Raw genomic sequence first — 20,195 nt, 5'->3', positions numbered from 1 at the left:
ACCTCTCGCAGACTTCTACTGTCTGACCATCTGTCCTGCCGAGCCCCTAAATAACCAGGAGGATTTGCAAAACACAGTGCACCTTATCAAAGGCCATATAAACACTGGGATTTATCATCTCCGCCCGCATCATCAGTAAAGACAAATAACCTGGGAAAGAGACTTCCTGGGATTTAATTTCTATCTAAATTTTAAAAATTAACAGAGAAAGTTAAAGGTTAGAAATGGACGCAAGATAAAAATCTTTGTGGTAAGAGGTCAGATGACAGGGAAGCCACAGCTAGATTTGCATCCTGTTTTGATGAGCTACTCACTGTAATATCATTAATAATCACATTCCTTCTTAAACGTCCATTTTCTCCTCTAGAAAATGAAAATAAGAGCATGGGACTAGCTTCTGTGAGAACTGGAGATACTGATGATGGTAAGCATGTGTCTTCATGTCTGGTCTACCTACAGGTGTGTCTACTGTGCGTGAGACTATGTATGTGTGTCTATGTGGGACATGTGTCTGCTATATGTAGGAGTCTGTGTATGTCTTCGATATGTGTGACTACATGCATCTACCGTGGGACTATGTGTGTGTCTACATGTGTATGCACATATATAAAGTACCAGCAGCAGTTACCGAGGTGAAGGAATTAACGGAAAGGTTTCATAGCAAGCGGACAGCACACATTTGCAGACCTCTTCCCTCCTAACCATCTGAAAGGAGCCTTTGAAGTGTCTAAATGGCTAAGATGGGTTCTTGATATGCGCTGGGTGTTAAAACACCTTTGAAAATCAGAAGGTGGATTTGGGAACAAACTTCTGCCCTCATTCTATCCCCACGTATTGACCTGGACATCAAGACCTCTTCAGAGGGGCTGAGAAAACAGGAAGAGGAGCAGAGAGGCTGCACTTGGCCTGTCCTAGTTTCTTGAGTCTTTTCTTCTTGCTTGTGCAGATAATCATTCCTGATGCCATAAAATCTCTGTCTTACCACTTCATTTCCTCTAGAAAGGAGAACAGGACCAGAAAGTCAGGCAGACAGCTCCTTAGAGGTCATGGTGGTGGTTTATAAGCCCGCATTCATGGACAGGTTCATGGACAGGTTCATGAAGCATGGACCCTGGTATGGGTCCAACCCTGGTATGAACTGGCTGAGCTATGCTTTTGCCACGACCTCAGCTTCCTCTTCTGCAACATGCAACAGTAATAAGCCCTTTACCCATTTGTTATAAAAACTAAGTGAGATGATGTCTGTGAAAGTGCTTTGCCAACTATAAAGTGATATACAAATATAATATCTATAATATTATAATTCAGATCATTACCATCGGCAATCCGCATGTGCCCTGAACTAGTGCCCCAGCAACAACACACACTGATAGTTTTCTTCTAACAACTGTAGTTAGGGAACTAGGTATAAACAACTTTAGTCTAGATTTTGGGGTGAAGGGAGAAGAATCTCTCAAAAAGTGCTTAAAATAGTAATCACAAAACAAGTTTTCTGATGCTAAATTAATAGATAAATTCAAGCTAGCCAAGCCCAGGTAATGATTACAATAAAATGGAATTACCAAGACAGCACACTTATAAACAGCATCATAAAACGCAAAATAACACAGAATATACAAAATTTTAAGGATTTTTATTCTTTTTTGAAAACTGTACTTAATAAAAGAAGTTAATGAGGTTGAAAGAGAAGAAAAAAGTTATACTAGTAACCAACATCATTAAAATGATAACCAAACTGTTGAACGGTGATACCTAAAAAAATTTAGTTTGGGCCATGAGAAGTTACTATTTTTTTCCTAAGTAGTAAACAACACTACCTTAAAAATGTGAAAACAGGTACTATTTATTGAGTTTTAATGTGTGTGGAGAGAACACCTGTGTTTGAGGGAGGCGGCCAGCACCCTGGATCACACAACGAGTCGCGAGGACAGACATACGCACTCCTGCCTCAGGTACCTGCAGCTGCTGCAGACATGCGCCCAATCGGCCGTGTGGCCACCAGCACTGCGGGCAGGCTGTGAGTGACCTCACGTCCACACTGGCACCTTACCTGACCGATAGCGCTCATCTCGAGACCCTGAGGACCTTCGGCGGTGATAGCGAGAGGAAGAGGAGGGAGTAACTGGAGCCCGGCGCTCTGGCGGCAAAGCTTGATCCACCCCTGGGTTAAAGGAAATAGCAAAGTCAGGTGAGGTTTTACTTGGCAACTGGACTTAACTTACTCTGGGGAGCACATCATTTGGTAGAATAAAGCCCTGACCCACTGCATTCCCACAGCCGAGCTAGAGCTCATATGGGAGTGGGCACGGGGGCCTGGACATGGTGGACAATGACTGGGAGACGGAGAAGCATCCAAGGCAGGGCAAGACTCGCGTTCACACGACGGCTGTTAGAAACAGGCTCCTGAGTGTCACAAACCTCCAGTGCTTCCTGGGAAGAGCTGCAAACTGAGCCACAAGTAGGGTTTGGATAAAAAAAATAATAATAAAAGAGAAAGAAAATGGAACCCAGTGCACAGAATCAATTAATGATCTTTATTATTTAATAAACAAAGAGAAAGTTATAAAGAAAAAAATACTTGACAAAATTAAAAATTACACTTATCATTAAGTTAAAGATAACTCTGAAATAAATCTTATGGGATATTTTAACAATATAACTCAGGTAACTAGGATTGGGCATGAGATTCTATCTTTGTTCATTCAAAATTTCTAACTCTTTGGATTCTTACTCCATGTGAAGCTAAATGGTTGAACAAACTGTATTTCAATATGGCTTTGATACATTACCAAAAACGTAACACGGTTAAAAATGATTCAGTGGGTACTGGTCATACACTGGCCTAAATCTGGCAACCACGATGTCTCTTCCACTTGAGAATTAGAGCAGCAAAAGCATGATCTAGAGAAAAGGAAGTACACTCTGGGGAAATTCCATCATTACAGTGCAGATATGGAGGAATTCTGAGCACTGTCCATTAACTTTAATTGCTACTTTTTCAGAAAAGGACCAGTAATACTCCACAGGAAGTAAACCGGAGACGGCAATTTTAATGAGACAGTGTGTAGTCCCTGGTTCCCCATGACAGCTCCAGGAGAGTCGCCTGTCCCTGGGCTTAATATTCCTCTAGTGGTGATTTCTGCACCTCGATTTCTGACGGAGAGAAATGTTTGTGGGTCCACACAGGAGGTTAGCTAGATTAGAACTGTGAAAACGATACCTCGGCTGTAGCCACATGTGAGGTCCATACCAAGCACACTGACATCATTAATGAACAGTTCTTGGTAACTGGAATATTCAAAGCTACCAAACTTCTTCCAGTTACTGTCTACAAATGATTGTTTAAAATGATTTTTCAAAATTGCTTTTTTGTCAAACAGTTGCATGGAATTTATTGAATGTACAGAACTTTTAAATGATTCTTTTAAAAACTGCTCTATTTTTATGAAACAGATACATAAAACCCAAAGAGTACTGTTGGGAACCGCTCTGCCTGGTTTCAGGAGTTGTAACTGCCCCTCGTGGATAGGCTGAGTGAGGGACCTCTGGACTGCGAGCCGCTAAGGAGACAAAGCTTATCTCTGGCAGCAGCACTGCTTCTGCTTCATCCCCTGCCCCCAACACTCGGTCAGTTAGTCAGTGATGGGTAAGACCCCTCAGAGGAGGGGCAACCTAAGCCAGACACGATCACTTGGGAGGCCATCATGGAAGGACTTCGGGGCTGCAACAAAGAGGGAGTGAGGGACCCTCGCTCCCCCTCCAGCTATTCTGACATAGCCTGAGTCCCCATTTCCATCTGGGAGAAGCGCTTCCTGGCTCTAATCCAGTTAAGCCTAAAAACCTATGACAGGGAGGGCGGTGCAGCTCTCTGCGGGTTAGAGCATGTTCCAGGGTGATTGGGCATAAGAAAGAGTTCCTAAAGTCCTGTGAAGCCTGCTTTGCTAAGAGTGCTTTCATTCATATGATAAGGGTCCAAGCAGGAAATGAGTATGCTGCCCAAAGTTTTGCAACCCCCTTACTTGAAGACACTGACTCAGATTAAGCCCTTAGATTAATTCGAAATGTTATCTATTGTTTGATCCTTGTCACCTGACATTGATTGACAAGCTTTACCTGTATTCCTGTGTATTACAACCTAATAAAAGCTGTTGAAGAAGAGGTTCTTGGTCCTTCTCCTCAGAGATTCTACCTCTCCTCCCCAAGCAGATCATGCCGTGGTACTTTCACTTTCATCCGTGGCGGATGGGGGGACTTGCGGGCAAAGTTGCCCCCACAAGAGTACTATTAAGTATTATGATAAAAACAGTTACCTTGTGTTTACATTGGTATTTATACACATGGATTCATAATGGCACTTAATTGTCCATTTCTGACAATATATAGACTTCTCCCGCACATCACCGAGCCCATCACCACATCATGACTAGGATCATGAGTTGGTCATATGTTACACATACATACGACCTCGGGTCGGGAGAAGTGTGGCATCTAGGAAGCAGACCTATTTTATATTTTTTGTTGTTCTTCAGTTAATATTTGTATCTTTTTGTTCCATTATCTTGGTTTTCAATGTTCCTATTGGTAATCCTTTCAAAAATATCCGAAAGCACTGAAAAACTCTATCCAGTTCTTTTCTCCCCTGTGGTCAAACACTGACAATCTGGTGACATGTTTCAGTTCAATTTCCTTTTCTTTGAAGATTCCTCTTGGAATCCCCTCCTGCTCTCATCCCAGCTGCTTGGCCCAGGCTTGCTGCATAACTGCCATATTTCAAGTCAGAATTCTAAGCAAAATTATCTGTAACTCTGAAAATTTATTTGTATAAATATATTTTAAACTTATTTGCATTCATTGCCTTTCAACTATTGTTGCTAAAATATTAAATGCCATTCTGAAGTCATCATCATTATGTAAAACCTGTTTGTTTTTCTCTCTTCTGTCAACTTCTACAATTTCTTCTTTATTACCATCAAAGGAGTGGCAAGCAGTGTTTTCTTCCTGTGGCAATGGCACCAGGTCTACTCCCAGCAGGTCCTTTATCTAGGCTGTTCCATCTGCCCAGAGATGAGGCCTGTGGTCTCCTGTCTTGTGACCAAACACAGGAATGTTCATCATTTGGGGCCGGACTCTTCTTTCCCTCCAGAATGCACACACTGATTCAGCACCTAAGGGGTCAGTACTGCTTGGTGTCCCTAAGCGTGGACACCAAGTCCATTTTTCCAGAGAACGAACCTGCTTCCTAGACGCCATGCTTCCCCCGACCCGAGGTTTCATCAACACCTTCATCCGCTGCGCCCTTCCCCCGACGCCAGGCTGATCGAGGCGTCTTACACATCATGGAAACCTGTCACTGTTTCTTCCCTTCTCCTGTCCTGTGGCCTTAGTTAAAGGTTACTGAGGTTACTGACATCTTAGCGCAGTTCTGGAAAGAATAGCTAAGTGGATAGTTTGAAGCAGCCGAGGTTACACAGTGGCAGATTTGCATATACATTTAATGTTTCGCTTTCGTTCTTAGTACTGCTACCTTCCTCGTTTATTCAAACATGCTTCCTGGGACTATCAACCTTGACCCCTTCTGGGCCCCTAGGTGGCTGTGTCCATCCTCTGAGACACACACAAGTCCTAACACTCACGTACTCAGACCAGCGATAGGACTGGCCTGTGCGTGGACCCCACATCTGTTCCCAGATAACTAATATGCAGCGAACGCGTCAATACTTACTCTCACAGGCTGGAATACAGAGTTTAAAAAACATGGCTTTAAAAATAGATAGATAAATTTGACAAAAGATGATTTGCTCTAACAGGTTACTAGCAATGGGACATTAAAACAAAGTATTGGCGTGCATATTTCAATTATTCATTTTTATATGACTTCATTGTGAATGAAATTTGAGGTGGCTTAAAAGTATGTCCTAACAACAAAAAACCAACAGTCAAATATGCATCTCCAGAGTAGAACTCAACCTGTCAACCCCGGAGGACCCAGGGACAGTGACGGGGGCGTCCTTCTAGTTATCTATCATAAGGATCTGACCAAATGCTGTTGCTAAAATGGGTGTCTTCTTGGTAACACTAACACATGAATAATTAGAAAAACACCATTATACCTCAGAATTCAGCACTTTGGGGATTTAATGTGCATACCAATCGAGAACTACGTCTCAGAAAGGCTGCAGGCCGACCAGATTGTCTACAACAGACACAGGCCCAGAGAGGTCCCTGGGAAGGTGAGGTGTCTGTGCCCAGGGAGGTGGGGTGACTGTCCAAGAGCACGAGAAGCCAGGGGAACAAAGATTAGTTCCCTTCAGAGGGCAACATGACAAAAGTCAAGACCAGACCCTTTCCCCCACATTAAAGAGCACCGAGTGCCGGCCACTGGGCCAGCTTAGGATCCCTTTTGAACAGAGGGGAACAGCACCGGCAACCACGTCATGCTCTGGAGACAAATGTCTCGGCTGCCTGCTGTCACCATCTGTGACCCAGGGCCTCGGTTTACCATCTGTACACAGAATAAGAACTGTGAACACTTTATCACATTGGCCTGAGCACTTCGCACTTATGAGTTTGTTTCGTTTGTCAGCATGACCATGTGAGACACGTGCTGTTACCTGTGCCATTTTACTGATGAGGAAACACAAGCCCAGGACTGGGGTGAGAGCTCAGTCGGTGTCACTCTCTGGAGCATTTAAAGACTTGCTCCTCGCGGCCCTTTCTTTTGAGACGGGCATCCCCTCCCAAGGCTCCTAGGTACCCTGCTGTCCGAGTGACAAGGTGGCCCCACGCCCGAAAGAGGCCTGGTACCTGGGACAGAGGCCACGTGTTCAGTGCTACACTTCCAGTACAGAAATTACTTGTTTCATGAGCAAAATCTAGCTGGTCCCTTGGTGCCACAAAGAAGTATTTCTGTGACCTCACTGCAAAACTATTTGTTCAATAGCCATCTTATGAGGAAAGATGGAAACTGGCACAACTTCCCTGTAGCCCAGGAGTGAACTCGCAGCAGCTGAGAGCTGTCATCTGACACAAGGGGCCTCCATCAGATCCTTACTTGGGAGAGTGGCGGGATACGGTGATTTCTGTCTTATGAGCAGTCCCCTGCCTCAGCCGAACACTCCCCCCATCCCACAGGGCAGGCTCAGAAAGCACTTCTGAACTGGTGATATTTTCAAGGTTTGCACAGAGGCTGCAGTGCTTCAATTTAAACATGACAATGTCAGTGAGACTTCTGTTTTTCCTCTAGAATTAAAATGGGACTATAAAAATTATTCCAAATCAGCGGAAGGTGACTCAAGGGGCTCAGAGTAAAGAGGAACCAGAAGCACAGCACAGGGAAGGAACGATGCACCCCGTCCCTCTGCTGAGCTCCCACTTGCCCAGGACAGCCAGCTTCTTCTACCAGGCGCATTCTGCCTCCCCTGTCCCCAAACGCCCATATCCAGTGAGAGCTCCCCTCCCTACTCTACACCTCATCCCCAAGGTCACAGAAGCCACCAGGCCCTGTGCTGGGCCTGCCTGGAGCCTTCACAGTCAGATGGCACCTGCTGCTCCTCCTCTAGTTCCCAAGGCTCCTGCAGCTCACCCCCCACCCGCCTCCTGCTTCAACCCACACAGGGACCCACCCCTCGCGTTTCCCTCTATCTTGCCGACCAGAAAACAAAGCCTAGACTCTTCCACCTGAACTTCAGTGATTCCCCTGCACTGTACCCACCAGCCTCTCAGCCACGTCGCCCACTCAGACCTCCAGGTTCTGGTCAAGCAGAAACAGTCACTGTTCCCAAGTTCAGACCTGTCCTATCTCTCCTCTAAATGCTCTTTCCCTTGAGACGTGAAAATCTTGTTCAAGCCCAAAGGCAGACAAAGCAGTGAAATAAGCCACTTTTTATTAGAACTTTAATCAGTTACTTCCAACACATGATTAAGAGAGGATTCTCCAACGAAAATTACTAACACTGTCTCTAAACAACTCATCAGTTTCAGGTTATTGAAAAAAATACGGTCCCTTTATTAATTATGAAAAACTAGACACGAGAAATCACAGTAACCACCTTATCGCCCTCAGGATCAGGGGCAGTGGCTGCCGTGCTCACGCAGTGCGGGCTTGTGGTTTCTTCGGGATGGTCAATGTTCTGGAGAAAGTCGGGGTTCCTAAACTCAGACAGCACGAGGATACACTGAAAATCTAGGATTTGCAGCATATTTTCAAAGATTTTAGTCATTTATTTTTCACAGAGAGGAGAAGAAAGGCAGAAAGAGAGGGAGAGAAACATCCATGTGTGGTTGCCTTTCGAATGCCCCCCACTGGGAACCTGGCCTGCAACCCAGGCGTGTGCCCTGACTGGGAAGCGAACCAGCGACCCTTCGGTTCTCAGGCCAGCACTCAATCCACTGAGCCACACCAGCCAGGGCAGCGTATTTTTTTAAAGACATCATGAAGCGTAAGTGGACGATAATGTGACTGAGAATGCATATGGGTTTAACACTAGAAGAACTGCATCCAAATTCTGGTATGGTCTTAGCAATCATGAAACTGGACACACCTCTCAGCCTCTAAACGTCAGGTCCCATGATGCTGTGGGCACAGACATGGACATGATCCCAGGGTGCTCGCGAAAACTCGAGCATCTCCTGGTCGCTTCCCCCTCTGTGTCATGTTCATGGAGCCTCCCAGGTGACCTGGCCTTTAGAACTTGGTGAAGCTGCTGAAGACTTTTCCACGTTTCAAGTCTGTACAAAAGTGATTTCTAAACTATCCCATTCTCTCTTCGTACCTGATTACACTCTTCCTCAGGGGCACTTACTTCTAAACCAGGTGAGATCAAACACTTTGCCAGACAGAAACACTACGACTATTGTATGTGCTGATTAAGAATTTACCATGTTTGCTTTGTGCCGGCACAGACAACAACACTGAAAAATAGAACTTTCACTCTAAGTAACCTGTACCCCAACCATATTAGCCGAATTCTTCATCACTGTCATTGTTGCTTCTATCTCATCCTTCATTCACATAAATCTCTGCCATAAACCAGTACAAATTTGCTAACCACTTTTCTATTAAAGCATATTAATTTGATCATCAACTCATAACCTGGAAACGTGCAGAAGACCTGCAGCTTAAGGAAGTTTGACAAGAGACCTCCATTATGTTGTGAGTGCGTTTGTGCCTGATTCTGCTGTCAACACTGGGTCTTCGCTGGTCCGGGAGGGTACGTTTAGAAGGAAGTGTCTGTGGTCAGTATTGAGGTGTCAAGTTCCTGCATCTTTCTTACAGCTCACAGGTACGAGCCAGTTCCACAGCGGGCACCATTCTCACTGAACAGTGGTCGCGAGCCCCAAACTCTAGAGGCCTCACACACAAACAGCCTGGATGTGCTCCCTTTAACCACTGACACTGAGGGTGAGGACGCTGACTGGTTAAATGCCACTAAAAATAGCAGGACATTCACATGATTGAACCATAGCTGCCTGTGGTAAAGGAAGAATACTTCACAGCTCACTGAGAGCAGCAAATTGTGTGTCAAGATCATGACTACTGTGTACCTGGGATACAGGTATTTACTTTTAGCTGATGAAGGTTCATTTCCAGTAGAAATGCAATCTGGGAAAAATTCATACTAAGTCACAGATAGACAACACCAATTTAAATACTTGCATTTCTCCTGTTCTGGAACTCAACCTTGTTTCCTACATCCTAACCACCACAGAAAAAATGGCAGAGTAACTCCTGGATCACGCCCCACCCCACCTCCAGGACAGGCCATGTGACTGACTCCTGATGCCCAAGTCAGGATGAGCAAATACGACGTCCGTGCCCAGGGAGATGGTGGACCTGGTGGCAGAATGAAAATAGAGACCAAACTGCGCCCAGCACCAGAGAAGCTCAGTGCTGTTAATGTGAAGAGTCAGACGGACTGACCACGGCTCAGGAAGGCAGCAGCGCAGCCAGCCTCACTTCCTGAAGAACACAGAACACAATGGCACGTGCCTCGGGTTTATACCCTTAAACCCAAGGGGACAAAGGTCTTCATGTCATGTGAGACCAGAGTGCAAAATTCACCAACACTGAATTTGCCGAAGACAGGCCACTTCCTCTTCACATCCTGGCTAGAGAACCTGTGGCTTAGGGTTGGGGGCCGCTCCCTGAGGTCCCCTCATAGAGCAGGATTACAAAGAACAGGGGGTCCTCAGTAACAGCACTGAACACCGGGACTTCTCAAGCTGAACTCCAAAATTAGTTAAGAAAATAAAATTCAGCTGATTGAATGTGCAGAAGTCCAAAATCATATTACCCTTTAACCTTCCACATATGGAAACAGTGATCAGCACTTGATGTACCATTTGCCATTTAAATTGATCCAAATGAGAAATCAAAATAAAACAGTGATTTCAGAGAAGAGCTGCCTGAGGCAGCGAAGGTCCATTTGCTGGTATGTTTGGGGCATCATCAGACTAACACTTGGCACCCACCCCCCCTGGACCAGCTCTCTATGCTCCCTTGTTCCCTCAGTCAGGTAAGCACACTTGCCTCGCTACTCACTGGGGGACAAGCAGTGGGGGGACTGCTCAGGCAGTAACTCCCACTACCCACAGTTGTGCAGGGGGCCCGGGCTCTGCCAGCTGGTCTGCCAGGTGCAGGCACAGTTCCAGGTTCATCTACACAGTTCATCCTTCAGCAAACGTCTGCTGAATGCCCACCGCTGTGGAAAGGAGATGAGGGACCTACTGCGGGATGGGATGGGGTGGAATCACCACGTATTCAGGCACAACCATCCGCCTACAAGACTGTAAGTATTTCAGAAGTGGGATGTCATGAAGATTGGGACTGGAAGGCCTGTCCTAACCTGAGGGACCACGAAGGAATCCGTGTAGAAGCAGCACTTGAACAGAGGGTTAAACGATACAGGCATTAGCAAAGGGCGCAGCACGTGCAGAATGGTTCAAATGAACATCGGAGGAGCACGAAGGTTCAAAACGCCCAGGCTGCCGTGTGCAAGGCCCTCTGACACACCCGAGCTTCAACTCCACGCAGAGCCATCTGTCTCCTCCGGTGGAAACAAAGGTAGACAGATTTACCCTGACCAGGCTCTCCCTTCTCTAAGGCTGCTCCCTTGGACCCCACAGCCCATTCCCTGGGGACAGGAAGGACGGAGACAGGCTTGCCCTCTGGTTGCCTCACCCAAAGCACCAACACTGCCACAACTGCTTGGTCACGGCAAATCCTTGCAACTAGGGACAAAGCCATCTGGCTGTTGAAATAAATGCAAGCTGGGCCTAAGGAAGACTAAATCTACGTAAATCACTCACCACTGAGGAGCATTTGATGGACAATCATGTAGAAAGCTGAATCTCGCTAATACACATGTTATAAGAAAGGGGGATTATGTTTGGGCAAGGAAAGTTTCACTGTTTATGGTAACAGTGGAATTTTACTATTTCACACCTGAAAACAGTGAAGACTCAATTGTAAAGTCTGTCATTGTGTGAAGATATTCCTGAAAAGAAACTTTAATTTCTCTTTTCACAAGTTGTATCAGATTTAGAGAATAAAAGATGATTTTGAAAAAGACACTACATAGCCAAAAACTGTAAGAGAACTCATACCAAAAGAGTGAGTTGTCCTAAATAATATTCTCTTAAAAGATTTATTTATTTTTAGAGAGAGGTGTGAAAGGGAGGGAGAAAGTGAGGGAGAGGAACATGAATATGTGAGGGAATCATAAATTCGTTGTCTCTTGCACACCCCCTACCAGGGACCTAGCCCACAACCTAGGCGTGTGCCCTGACTGGGAATTGTACCACCATCCTTTTGGTTTGCAGAATGACATCCAAGCCACTGAGCCACAACAGTCAGGGCCTAAATCATATCATCCTTTTGAAAATGATTTTCAATATATTCTTTCTGACCCCTTTATATGTGTGTGTGTATAAAGTAAATGAATAAATTTTATAAGTATATAAAATTTTCATTTTTCTTCTCAGATTTTGGCATAACTTTTCTCATCTAGATTTAGGTGAGCATTCAACATCATGCTCACTGATGCACTATGTCTTCCATAACAGGCCAAGAAACACAAGATATTCTGTGACAGTCACTCACTTCTGAGCAGAAAACCAGGAAACGACCTGCTCCCTGAGCACCTTCCCTGGAACAGGCTTCGTACCTCTGACTTGAGCTACTGATTTTTGCTGAACGCCTGAACAGGCTGTTCTAATTCATAATGGTGTGTCCCAAAAAACACTATGGAGATAGTTTTAGAATCTTTTTTGGAGAAGTCTTAGAATTTTCTCCAATAAATAAAAATTATGTAAAAGAAAAAAGTTAATCAAAACATAAACCTCTACTAAGAAAGTATATAACAGGATAAGGGCAACTGAAACAAAAAACATGACATTTTGTACAAAGATCCTAAAGCAAAAGAATTATGTCTAAGACTGAGCATGAAAGAACTCTCTTGATTCAGAACCACTTGCTCTCCTCACCGCTTCCCAGGGACAACATTTTGTGTGAGCGCTCACCCAGGGTAACTTCTCAAAAACAAAGGTTATCAGTAAAAATGCAACACTCTCTGGGCCTCCAGTTGCCGATCCTGGAATCCCGACCTGGCCATCTCCTTCCCAGTGAGAATGGGGTGGCCCCACGGCCCATAGACCAGGCTCTCTCCTCCCGGTAAGTCAGTCACGTGGGTGAGACTTGCGTAACTGTGCAAGGACCTCTCTGCCAACGCTCGACTGCGCCACCCACTCACCAACCCTCCGTCCTTCCCACAAGCGTACTTATTGTATCTGTTACCAAGTGGCTCAGAAGGGACCCAAAGACACTGCAGTGGGGTGACCAGGCTGGGTGCCACTTTACAGATCTTGGGGGCCAATTACAACATCACATTTTCTCTCTTTATTATTTGTATATGATGTTCAAACAATGCCTTTTATTTGTGGTAAAACCTTGAAGATAAGCCAAACACAAATCCTTATTTTCTTATTCTACTAAAAGGTGCATTGAACTCACCTTTTTGGGCTTCTTGTATTCAAAATATTAGGCACTAACATAATTTTGACCTCTGAGGATCATTACCTCTAAGAATATACTCTGCGAGTAATCAGTTTCATTTTTCAACACTGTCCTTTGGGGATAGGAGTGTGAAGGGCTGCAGCTCTCAGTCCCTCAGTAGATCTCAGAGGCCAGGACCTACTAGTTCTTCCTTCACTGAGGGTTTGGCCAGGAGACTAGGTCAGCAAAAGACTAATGATTTTAGAAAGAATTGGAATTTGACACACATTCTTCTTCCTCAAGTGTCCAACTGGGAACATAGGGTTATGGAAACAGCATTTTCTACTCTTATAGAACACTCTCAGAATTGGCCCTGAGTCAGTGGGATGGATGGTCATGGTTCTGGGATTGTCTGTGACAACTCTGTGACCAAGGAGCACCGTGGCCACCGAAAACTCATGTGACCTCATCTGGAGAATGTGGGCTCAGACATGGGGCCCCTTGGTGTCCCCCCAAAGCTAAGCCCTGTAATTCTGTTTACAATGGTGCTGGGTGATGGCCATTTCAAATGCTTCCCTGCCATAAGGTCTCTCTCTCTCAGAGAAGTGCGCTCACCGAAACGAAAGTAAAACAGAGGCCGGTTTCCCGCGGTGCTGGCCACCCGCTCCCTGCCAGCGGCTTCTCTGATGTCACACACCCCGATGTGGCCGGAGTGTGGCGTTCTCCTCGGGGCGCCTTCACTGTGCTGCAGTCTACACCGGGCCACCGCAGCTCCATTCGCTGCTGTAACAAGTCGAAAAAAAACTAATTAATTCAAACTTTAGTTTTTTTTAAATTTGTTACAGCGCTGAGCAGAGCTGCCGACCCCATGCAAAGGGACCACGCAACATGGGTGCCACCCGGAGCGCCCAGCCCACACAGTCAGCCACGCCCTTGGCACCACAGCTGGAGAACCACCTTTTTGGGAACTGCTTCTGTTTCACTCTTGTTTGGTAAGGCACAGAAATGAGAACCCGACAGTGTCGAAAGCCTACAGTCGGCCTGCCAGCCTCCCTCCAGGAAGTGGACGGGCCGTCTATGGAAAGGGACCCGCAGTGACGGGCCACAGGTCATCACCGGGCAGTCCTGCTAGAGGACGAGAGAAAGGGGGAGGGGGAGGCTACGGTCTACTCATCTGCCCACACGTGCTCCTAAAGCCTTTCCTATGGGGGCATCAGCCAACCAAAAACCTATTTTTTAATTCACTCGGATAGAACAGGACTTCTCCCTTTTAAAAGCCAGAACAGGAAATCAAGCCTATCAGCTAAGTCAGGCTATACAACAGGTCCATTTTTATGTTAACTCTCTTAAGAATCAAGGAAAGAGTGGGGAAGGATAGGGGGACACATGGTGATGGACAGAGACTTGAGTTCGGGTAATGAACACACAACACAGCATACAGATGACGTGTTGTGTGACTGTGCACCCGATACCTGCAATTTTGTTAACCAGTCACCCCAATAAAATCACTTTTAATTCTATTAGAATTAAATTCTAACGGAGCACTTCTGGGTGTGTCGCAGCCTGGTGATCAGGAGGGACAGAGCTGGGAATCCGTCTGTGAAATGTACCTGCTTAACCCTCCCCCAGCAGAAGCATCTGAGCCGCTGGAAAACCTTGCTTTCACAGTGAAAACTGTAGTGTTCAGGCAGCACCTTGCCTCCTCGAGCACAGCATTACCTGCATTAGCTTTACGTCATTCCCAAAGCCTAGCCACCTCAAGGTCACCTTCAAACCAAACTGAGCCTCATTAGAACTAAAGTCTGAGAGCTGCAGCCTAGAATCCTTTTCTGTCTCTTGAAATGGACAGAACCTGGCTCAAGTGCGAAGAGATTCTACAAACCTGGACATCAAGTGAAACAGATTTTGTCCTTTTTGAAGAATCGTAATGTTTTGTAATCACATTTCAAAGCAAAACCACCCTTTATGATTTCATAATCCCTGGCAGGATGTTGTATCATTTTCTAGGTTTCTAGATTTGTCCTGACCCCCAATGACTTCAGTTGGCTTAAACTATAAGCATTTTGAAGTAATCGACCACATTACTGTCCCCTATAGATGAAATACTTATTAAATATATTAGGCACACTTATAAAACATCCTGTGTGTAGTTTTTATTCCGAAAATATACATGCAGTCCTAGGAAAAACTTAAATGTGACAAGTGCCACGTCAGGAGCATGATCTTCGTGCGAATCACCGGCTAAAGAAGGATCTGAGCTCATTTCCTTCTCTTGCATGTTGCAGTGAACTCCTTAAACTACATGGCAGATAGTCACAGTTTACGTACTTGGAGGCTGGGGCAGGTAGGCACCAATTAATTTCGACCTCTTCTTCTCATATCCTTTCTGTGTGATGTCACCTGTAAGAGAAGGAAAGAAAGATTCAGGATGGTCCCCGGAGGCAGATTGAATCACACAATACCCTCTAAGAAGACATACAGGCACAACGGTTTTTTTCTGTTTGCCCTACAATTAATAATTTAAAAAGAAAACACTTCAGTCATTTGCCATGCCTTTTTCCCTTTGCCCTCAAACAAACGAAAATGCTTGCCCGGCCTTCCTCTCAGGATTTTGGCTCCAATGGGACCCAGAATTAGATTCTTGCAATCTTATTCCCATCTGCCAGAGGAGGAGACCTCCCCAGTCCGCAAGGCTCTCATTAACCTCATCAGCCACAGATGGAGCAGGTCCCTGCCCGTGACAGCTGCCCTGAAACCATCGCTGATTATCACCTTCCATTAATGAGATTTTCTTTCTAATCATCATGTGAGACCCAAAGACTTTAAACTGCTAGGATATTTTGGAAAATAAGTGACTCAGACCTAATGGAACATTAAATAAAACAAAGATAAAGAACATGGGACCTATGGAAATCCAAAATATGTGGAAGAGATACTTATCGGTAAGACAAGAATTAAAATGTTGTGAGCAGAGATGCACATACAGCAGAGCAGGAGCCTCCGCACCACGCTGACGTTCCTCCTAAGTGCTGAGGACATGGGACAGAATAACCTCCGAGACACGAGACAGCCCTTCCAGCTATAAGCGCTACTGCACACAAAATGCTGATTTTCCCCTTGAATTTTTTAGAATCTGCTTATATTTTCCTAATATTCTGATCACACCATCATGCCCAGAAGAGCCAAAACATGAGCATGAATAAAAACACAGCAGGCAAATGACAAGTTTTTATGGGACACACACAAAGCAGTGAATTTGCTTTCTCTAGTGAGATATGCTCACCAAGCTCTATCAGACCACAAAATGCCCTCAGTGTTTAATGTTTGACTTGTAACTCACAGCTCACTGTAGAGTCTTGTCCACCCCACAAAACACACAACTCATTTTTAAACATGGGGCCATAAATAACAGAAAGATATAGAAAACGGGAGGACTTCCGCCAAGATGGAGGTGGGCGTAGGTGGCAACATTGTACCTTCTCACACAACCATGTTTAAAGACAACAAAATTTTAGTAACAAAATACGCAGTCAAAACACAGAAAATTGAACTATACCAAAGTCCGACAACAATAAACCCTTCAGCCAGACCGGCAAAAGGGGCGGAGCCAGCGACTAGTGGAGTGGGTCAGGCAGGAAAACTCTGCCGGACCGACCCAGGTGCGCAGGTGTTGGCTGGCAGATCCCAGGTGTGGGGCTGCAAAGGGCAGACCCAGTGAGGGCACAAGGCAGCTGGCTGACTGCAGTCACACATTCGTGCGTAGATAAACCAGGCAAAGGAACGAGCAATGAGACAGACCATGCAAGCCCCGGTGGCGGGAAGCAGCAGAGGGGACCACCATTGCCCCTCTCTGACCCCACCCCCACATACAGTGTCACAACCCAGCGACCTGGGTGGTCCCTCCTTGGTGAACACCTAAGGCTCTGCTCCTCAGACATAGTGAGCATGAACAGACCAAAACATTGCTCAAGAAGAACTCAAAGCCACAGAGCCCATAACTCTAAGCAACCAAGAAACAGCCAAACTTTCAGATGCACAGTTCAAAACACTGGTGATCAGGATGCTCAAAGAACTGGCTGATTTTAGTCACAAATTAGAGGAACAAATGAAGGCTACACTAAGTGAAATGAAGAGAAATGCACAGGGAACCAATAGTGATGGAAAGGAAACAGGGACTCAAATCAATCGAGTGGACCAGAAGGAAGAAAAAATTGACCAAACAGAAAAGAATGAAGAAACAAGAATTCAAAAAAACGAGGAGCGGCTTAGGAACCTCCAGGACATCTTTAAACGTTCCAACATCTGAATTATAGGGGTATCAGAAGGGGAAGAGGAACAGCAACGAGTGGAAACCTTATTTGAACAAATAATAAAGGAGAATTTCCCCAATCTGGCAAAGGAAATAGACTTCTAGGAAGTCCAGGAAGCTCAGAGAGTCCCAAAGAAGTTGGACCCAAGAAGGAACACACCAAGGCACATCATCATGTCATTAGCCAAGATTAAAATGAAGGAGAGAATCCTAGAAGCAGCAAGAAATAAGGGGACACTCACCTACAAAGGAGTTCCCATCAGACTGTCACCTGATTTCTCAAAAGAGACCTTACAGGCAAGAAAGGGCTGGAAAGAAGTATTCCAAGTCATGAAATCCAAAGACCTACAACCAAGATTGCTCTATCCAGCAAAGCTTTCATTTAAAATGGAAGGGCAGATAAAGTGCTTCTCAGATAAGATCAAATTCAAGGAGTTCATCATCACCAAGCCCTTATTATATGAAATGTTAAAGGGACTTATTTAAGAAAAAAAGAGATAAAACATATGAACAGTGAAAGGACAGCAAACTCAGTTATTAACAACCACACCTAAAACAAAAGCAATCTAAGAGGACAGCTAGATCAGGAGCGGAACCATAGAAATAAAGATCTCATGGAGGGTTAGCAACAGGGTAGTGGGAGAAGGAGAAGGGGGGAGAAGGTACAGAAAATAAGTAGCATAGATGGTAGGTAGAAAATAGAGGACAGGGCAAGAATAGTATGGGAAATATAGAATCTAAAGAATGAGACACATGGTCATAAACTAAAGGGGGAGAATGGTAGGGGAGGGGGTGTGCAGGGTGGAGGGGAATGAAGGGGGGAAATAGAACAACTGTAATGGTATAATCAATAAATTAATTTAAAAAAAGATACAGAAAACGCATCCTGTTCTTGGCTGGTGAGCATTTTTGATACCACACCTATGTAAGTGGCCACCGTCGGTTGGCTGATCAGCCCAGTGTGAGACACGGCCCCCATCTAAGATCCGCCATGTTTTGCACCTGCGCCTGCTCACAGCTCGGGGCTGTGGCTGGTCACTCCTTTTTGGAAAGACTGCATAAAATATTCCATTTTTTAAAAAACATCCAAAATTTTAGCATCCTAGAGAAAAGCATGTGCACACTCTGGTACAGCTTTGTGGTCGATCAGGACAAGGCAGTGAGCAAGTACATGGAGACGCTGGCAAGAGAAGTGGCTCTCACACCTCCTTACCCTCCCCACTTCAAACTTCTCTCTAACCCAGCAATTTTTAACCGGCGTGCCACAAGAATTTTTAAAACAGGCAGTACCTGACTATTTAGTCAGGGGCACTGACCTCTTTTCCCTTAGATCATCAAATTTTTTAAAAAATGACAACAGCCAACATAACAGTCGTCAGTGGGACTGAATCAAAATTATACCTATGTTTTTGGTCAGATCGGCAAATATGTGTTTTTTGGTGTGCCACAGATTTTTAGTAATTAGTTTACGTGTGCCCTGAGATGAAAAGGATTGAAAAGCCACTGCTCTAGCTGACTGTTCTTTGTGTAATGTAGGTAACGTTGCAAGAAAGAGGAAAACACCTGCCTTTGAGAAAACAAGATAAAATAACTTGCAGAAAGAGGCACTTTCTGCTCTTTGACGGCAAAGCAGGAATAGCCTCCCAGGAGGTCCATCTTCTCCGCCCCCTGGGGACCCCCCCCCCCCCCCCCCAGCAGGCAGCAGCCCCTCCACCCCAGCATTTCCACTGCCCTTCACCACATGTTCTCCCCGATTGGTCTTTGGAGAGAGCAAAACTATCAGGAAGCTACTTTCCATGCTAATTGTTCTCTCCCTTAATCCACTTTGCCTTCAGCTCAGCATTTTACAAATTCAAAACGAGTCGGCTTTTGCAACCCAGGGGACACCTGGATGAAACAAAAGCAGGGACCAGGAAAAGGAACATGGGATGGAGAGTATGGGGGAGTCACCATCAACTAGTACATATCGGCTTCCCAAGAAGCTCCCTGTGTACTACTTGTTTACCAGGATGCCCATTCCCAGCCAATTCTCCCGGCTGTTCAACCTCTGGCACGCCACTCACAGCATCTTTGCTGGTATACCCAAAACTCAGCTCAAGGTTTAAAAAGCACTCAGGTGAACATTTAAGTATGAGTGATACAGGGTGCAGCCAGGGGGGCCCCCCCAAAAAAAAAGATTTGGAATGGTGTCCAGAATTCAAAGTGTATAGAAATATTGGAGAGACATATTAAGATGTCCTCACCGCCCCCCCCCCCAGGGGGAAGGGATGAATGGAGCCAGGCCATTGAGAGCTATTTTGCATAGCAACAGTTTTGGAGCTAACCTCTGGAGGAATGGTTATTTAACATATCTATAACCTTTAACTGGTTTCATAGATATGTTAAATAGCAGTGGCCAAGTTTGGAGCCAGGAAGAAGGGAGTAGCAGGGTCGGAGGATGGAACTTGGGGGACTCAGGATGGGAACTAAGGTCTGGACTCCTGAGTGAGAAGGGCTTGGACTGAGGAGGTAATGAGGGGCTGCGCCCCTGAGGGAGGGTGCCGCTGTGTGGGAGCTTGGAAAAGACTGGCTCCGAGACATGAAGGGTCCCTGCTTGGCCAGATGAGGAGAGAGCCACGCGGTTTCAGCAGAGTGAGGACCCCCTCTAGGTGAGGTGAAAGAGGGAGCCACGTGGTTTTGGCAGGGTGTGGACCCCCTCTTTCCCAGGTGAAAGGGAAGAACCACGCAGCTTTGCCAGAATGGAGATCCCTGCAGCCAGGTAAAGAAGAAAGCCACATGCTTTTGGTGGAGTGTGGACTCCTGCAGCTTTGGTAGAGGAGGCCCACGCGGCTTTGGGGTGCCCCCTTTGGCTGCGGGGCCTGAAAAACAACAGAGACTTTGACTGGAACTGGGTAC

General features: G+C 45.6%; 1 protein-coding gene across 2 annotated transcripts in view; it reads right to left on the bottom strand.

Moving 5' to 3' along the window:
• DIP2C (disco interacting protein 2 homolog C) overlaps positions 1-20,195 on the bottom strand; it is a 433,069-nt gene that overhangs the window by 197,659 nt on the left and 215,215 nt on the right. The window contains exons 2-4 of one of the 2 annotated variants that reach the window (XM_053665789.1): positions 15,320-15,391; positions 13,607-13,774; positions 2,051-2,161 (exon numbers count right to left, since the gene is read on the bottom strand). In XM_053665789.1, the coding sequence (XP_053521764.1) occupies positions 2,051-2,161; positions 13,607-13,774; positions 15,320-15,391 (351 nt within the window). The remainder of the gene's footprint in view (positions 1-2,050; positions 2,162-13,606; positions 13,775-15,319; positions 15,392-20,195) is intronic. The other variant, XM_053665790.1, reaches the window with a different exon arrangement.

Source organism: Artibeus jamaicensis, unplaced genomic scaffold, assembly GCF_021234435.1.
Source record: "Artibeus jamaicensis isolate MK-2021 breed Jamaican fruit bat unplaced genomic scaffold, CSHL_Jam_final contig_426, whole genome shotgun sequence".
Taxonomy (NCBI): Eukaryota; Metazoa; Chordata; class Mammalia; order Chiroptera; family Phyllostomidae; genus Artibeus; species Artibeus jamaicensis.
Note: the sequence above shows the minus strand (reverse complement) of the source record. Positions and strands in the feature narration are given on the sequence as shown.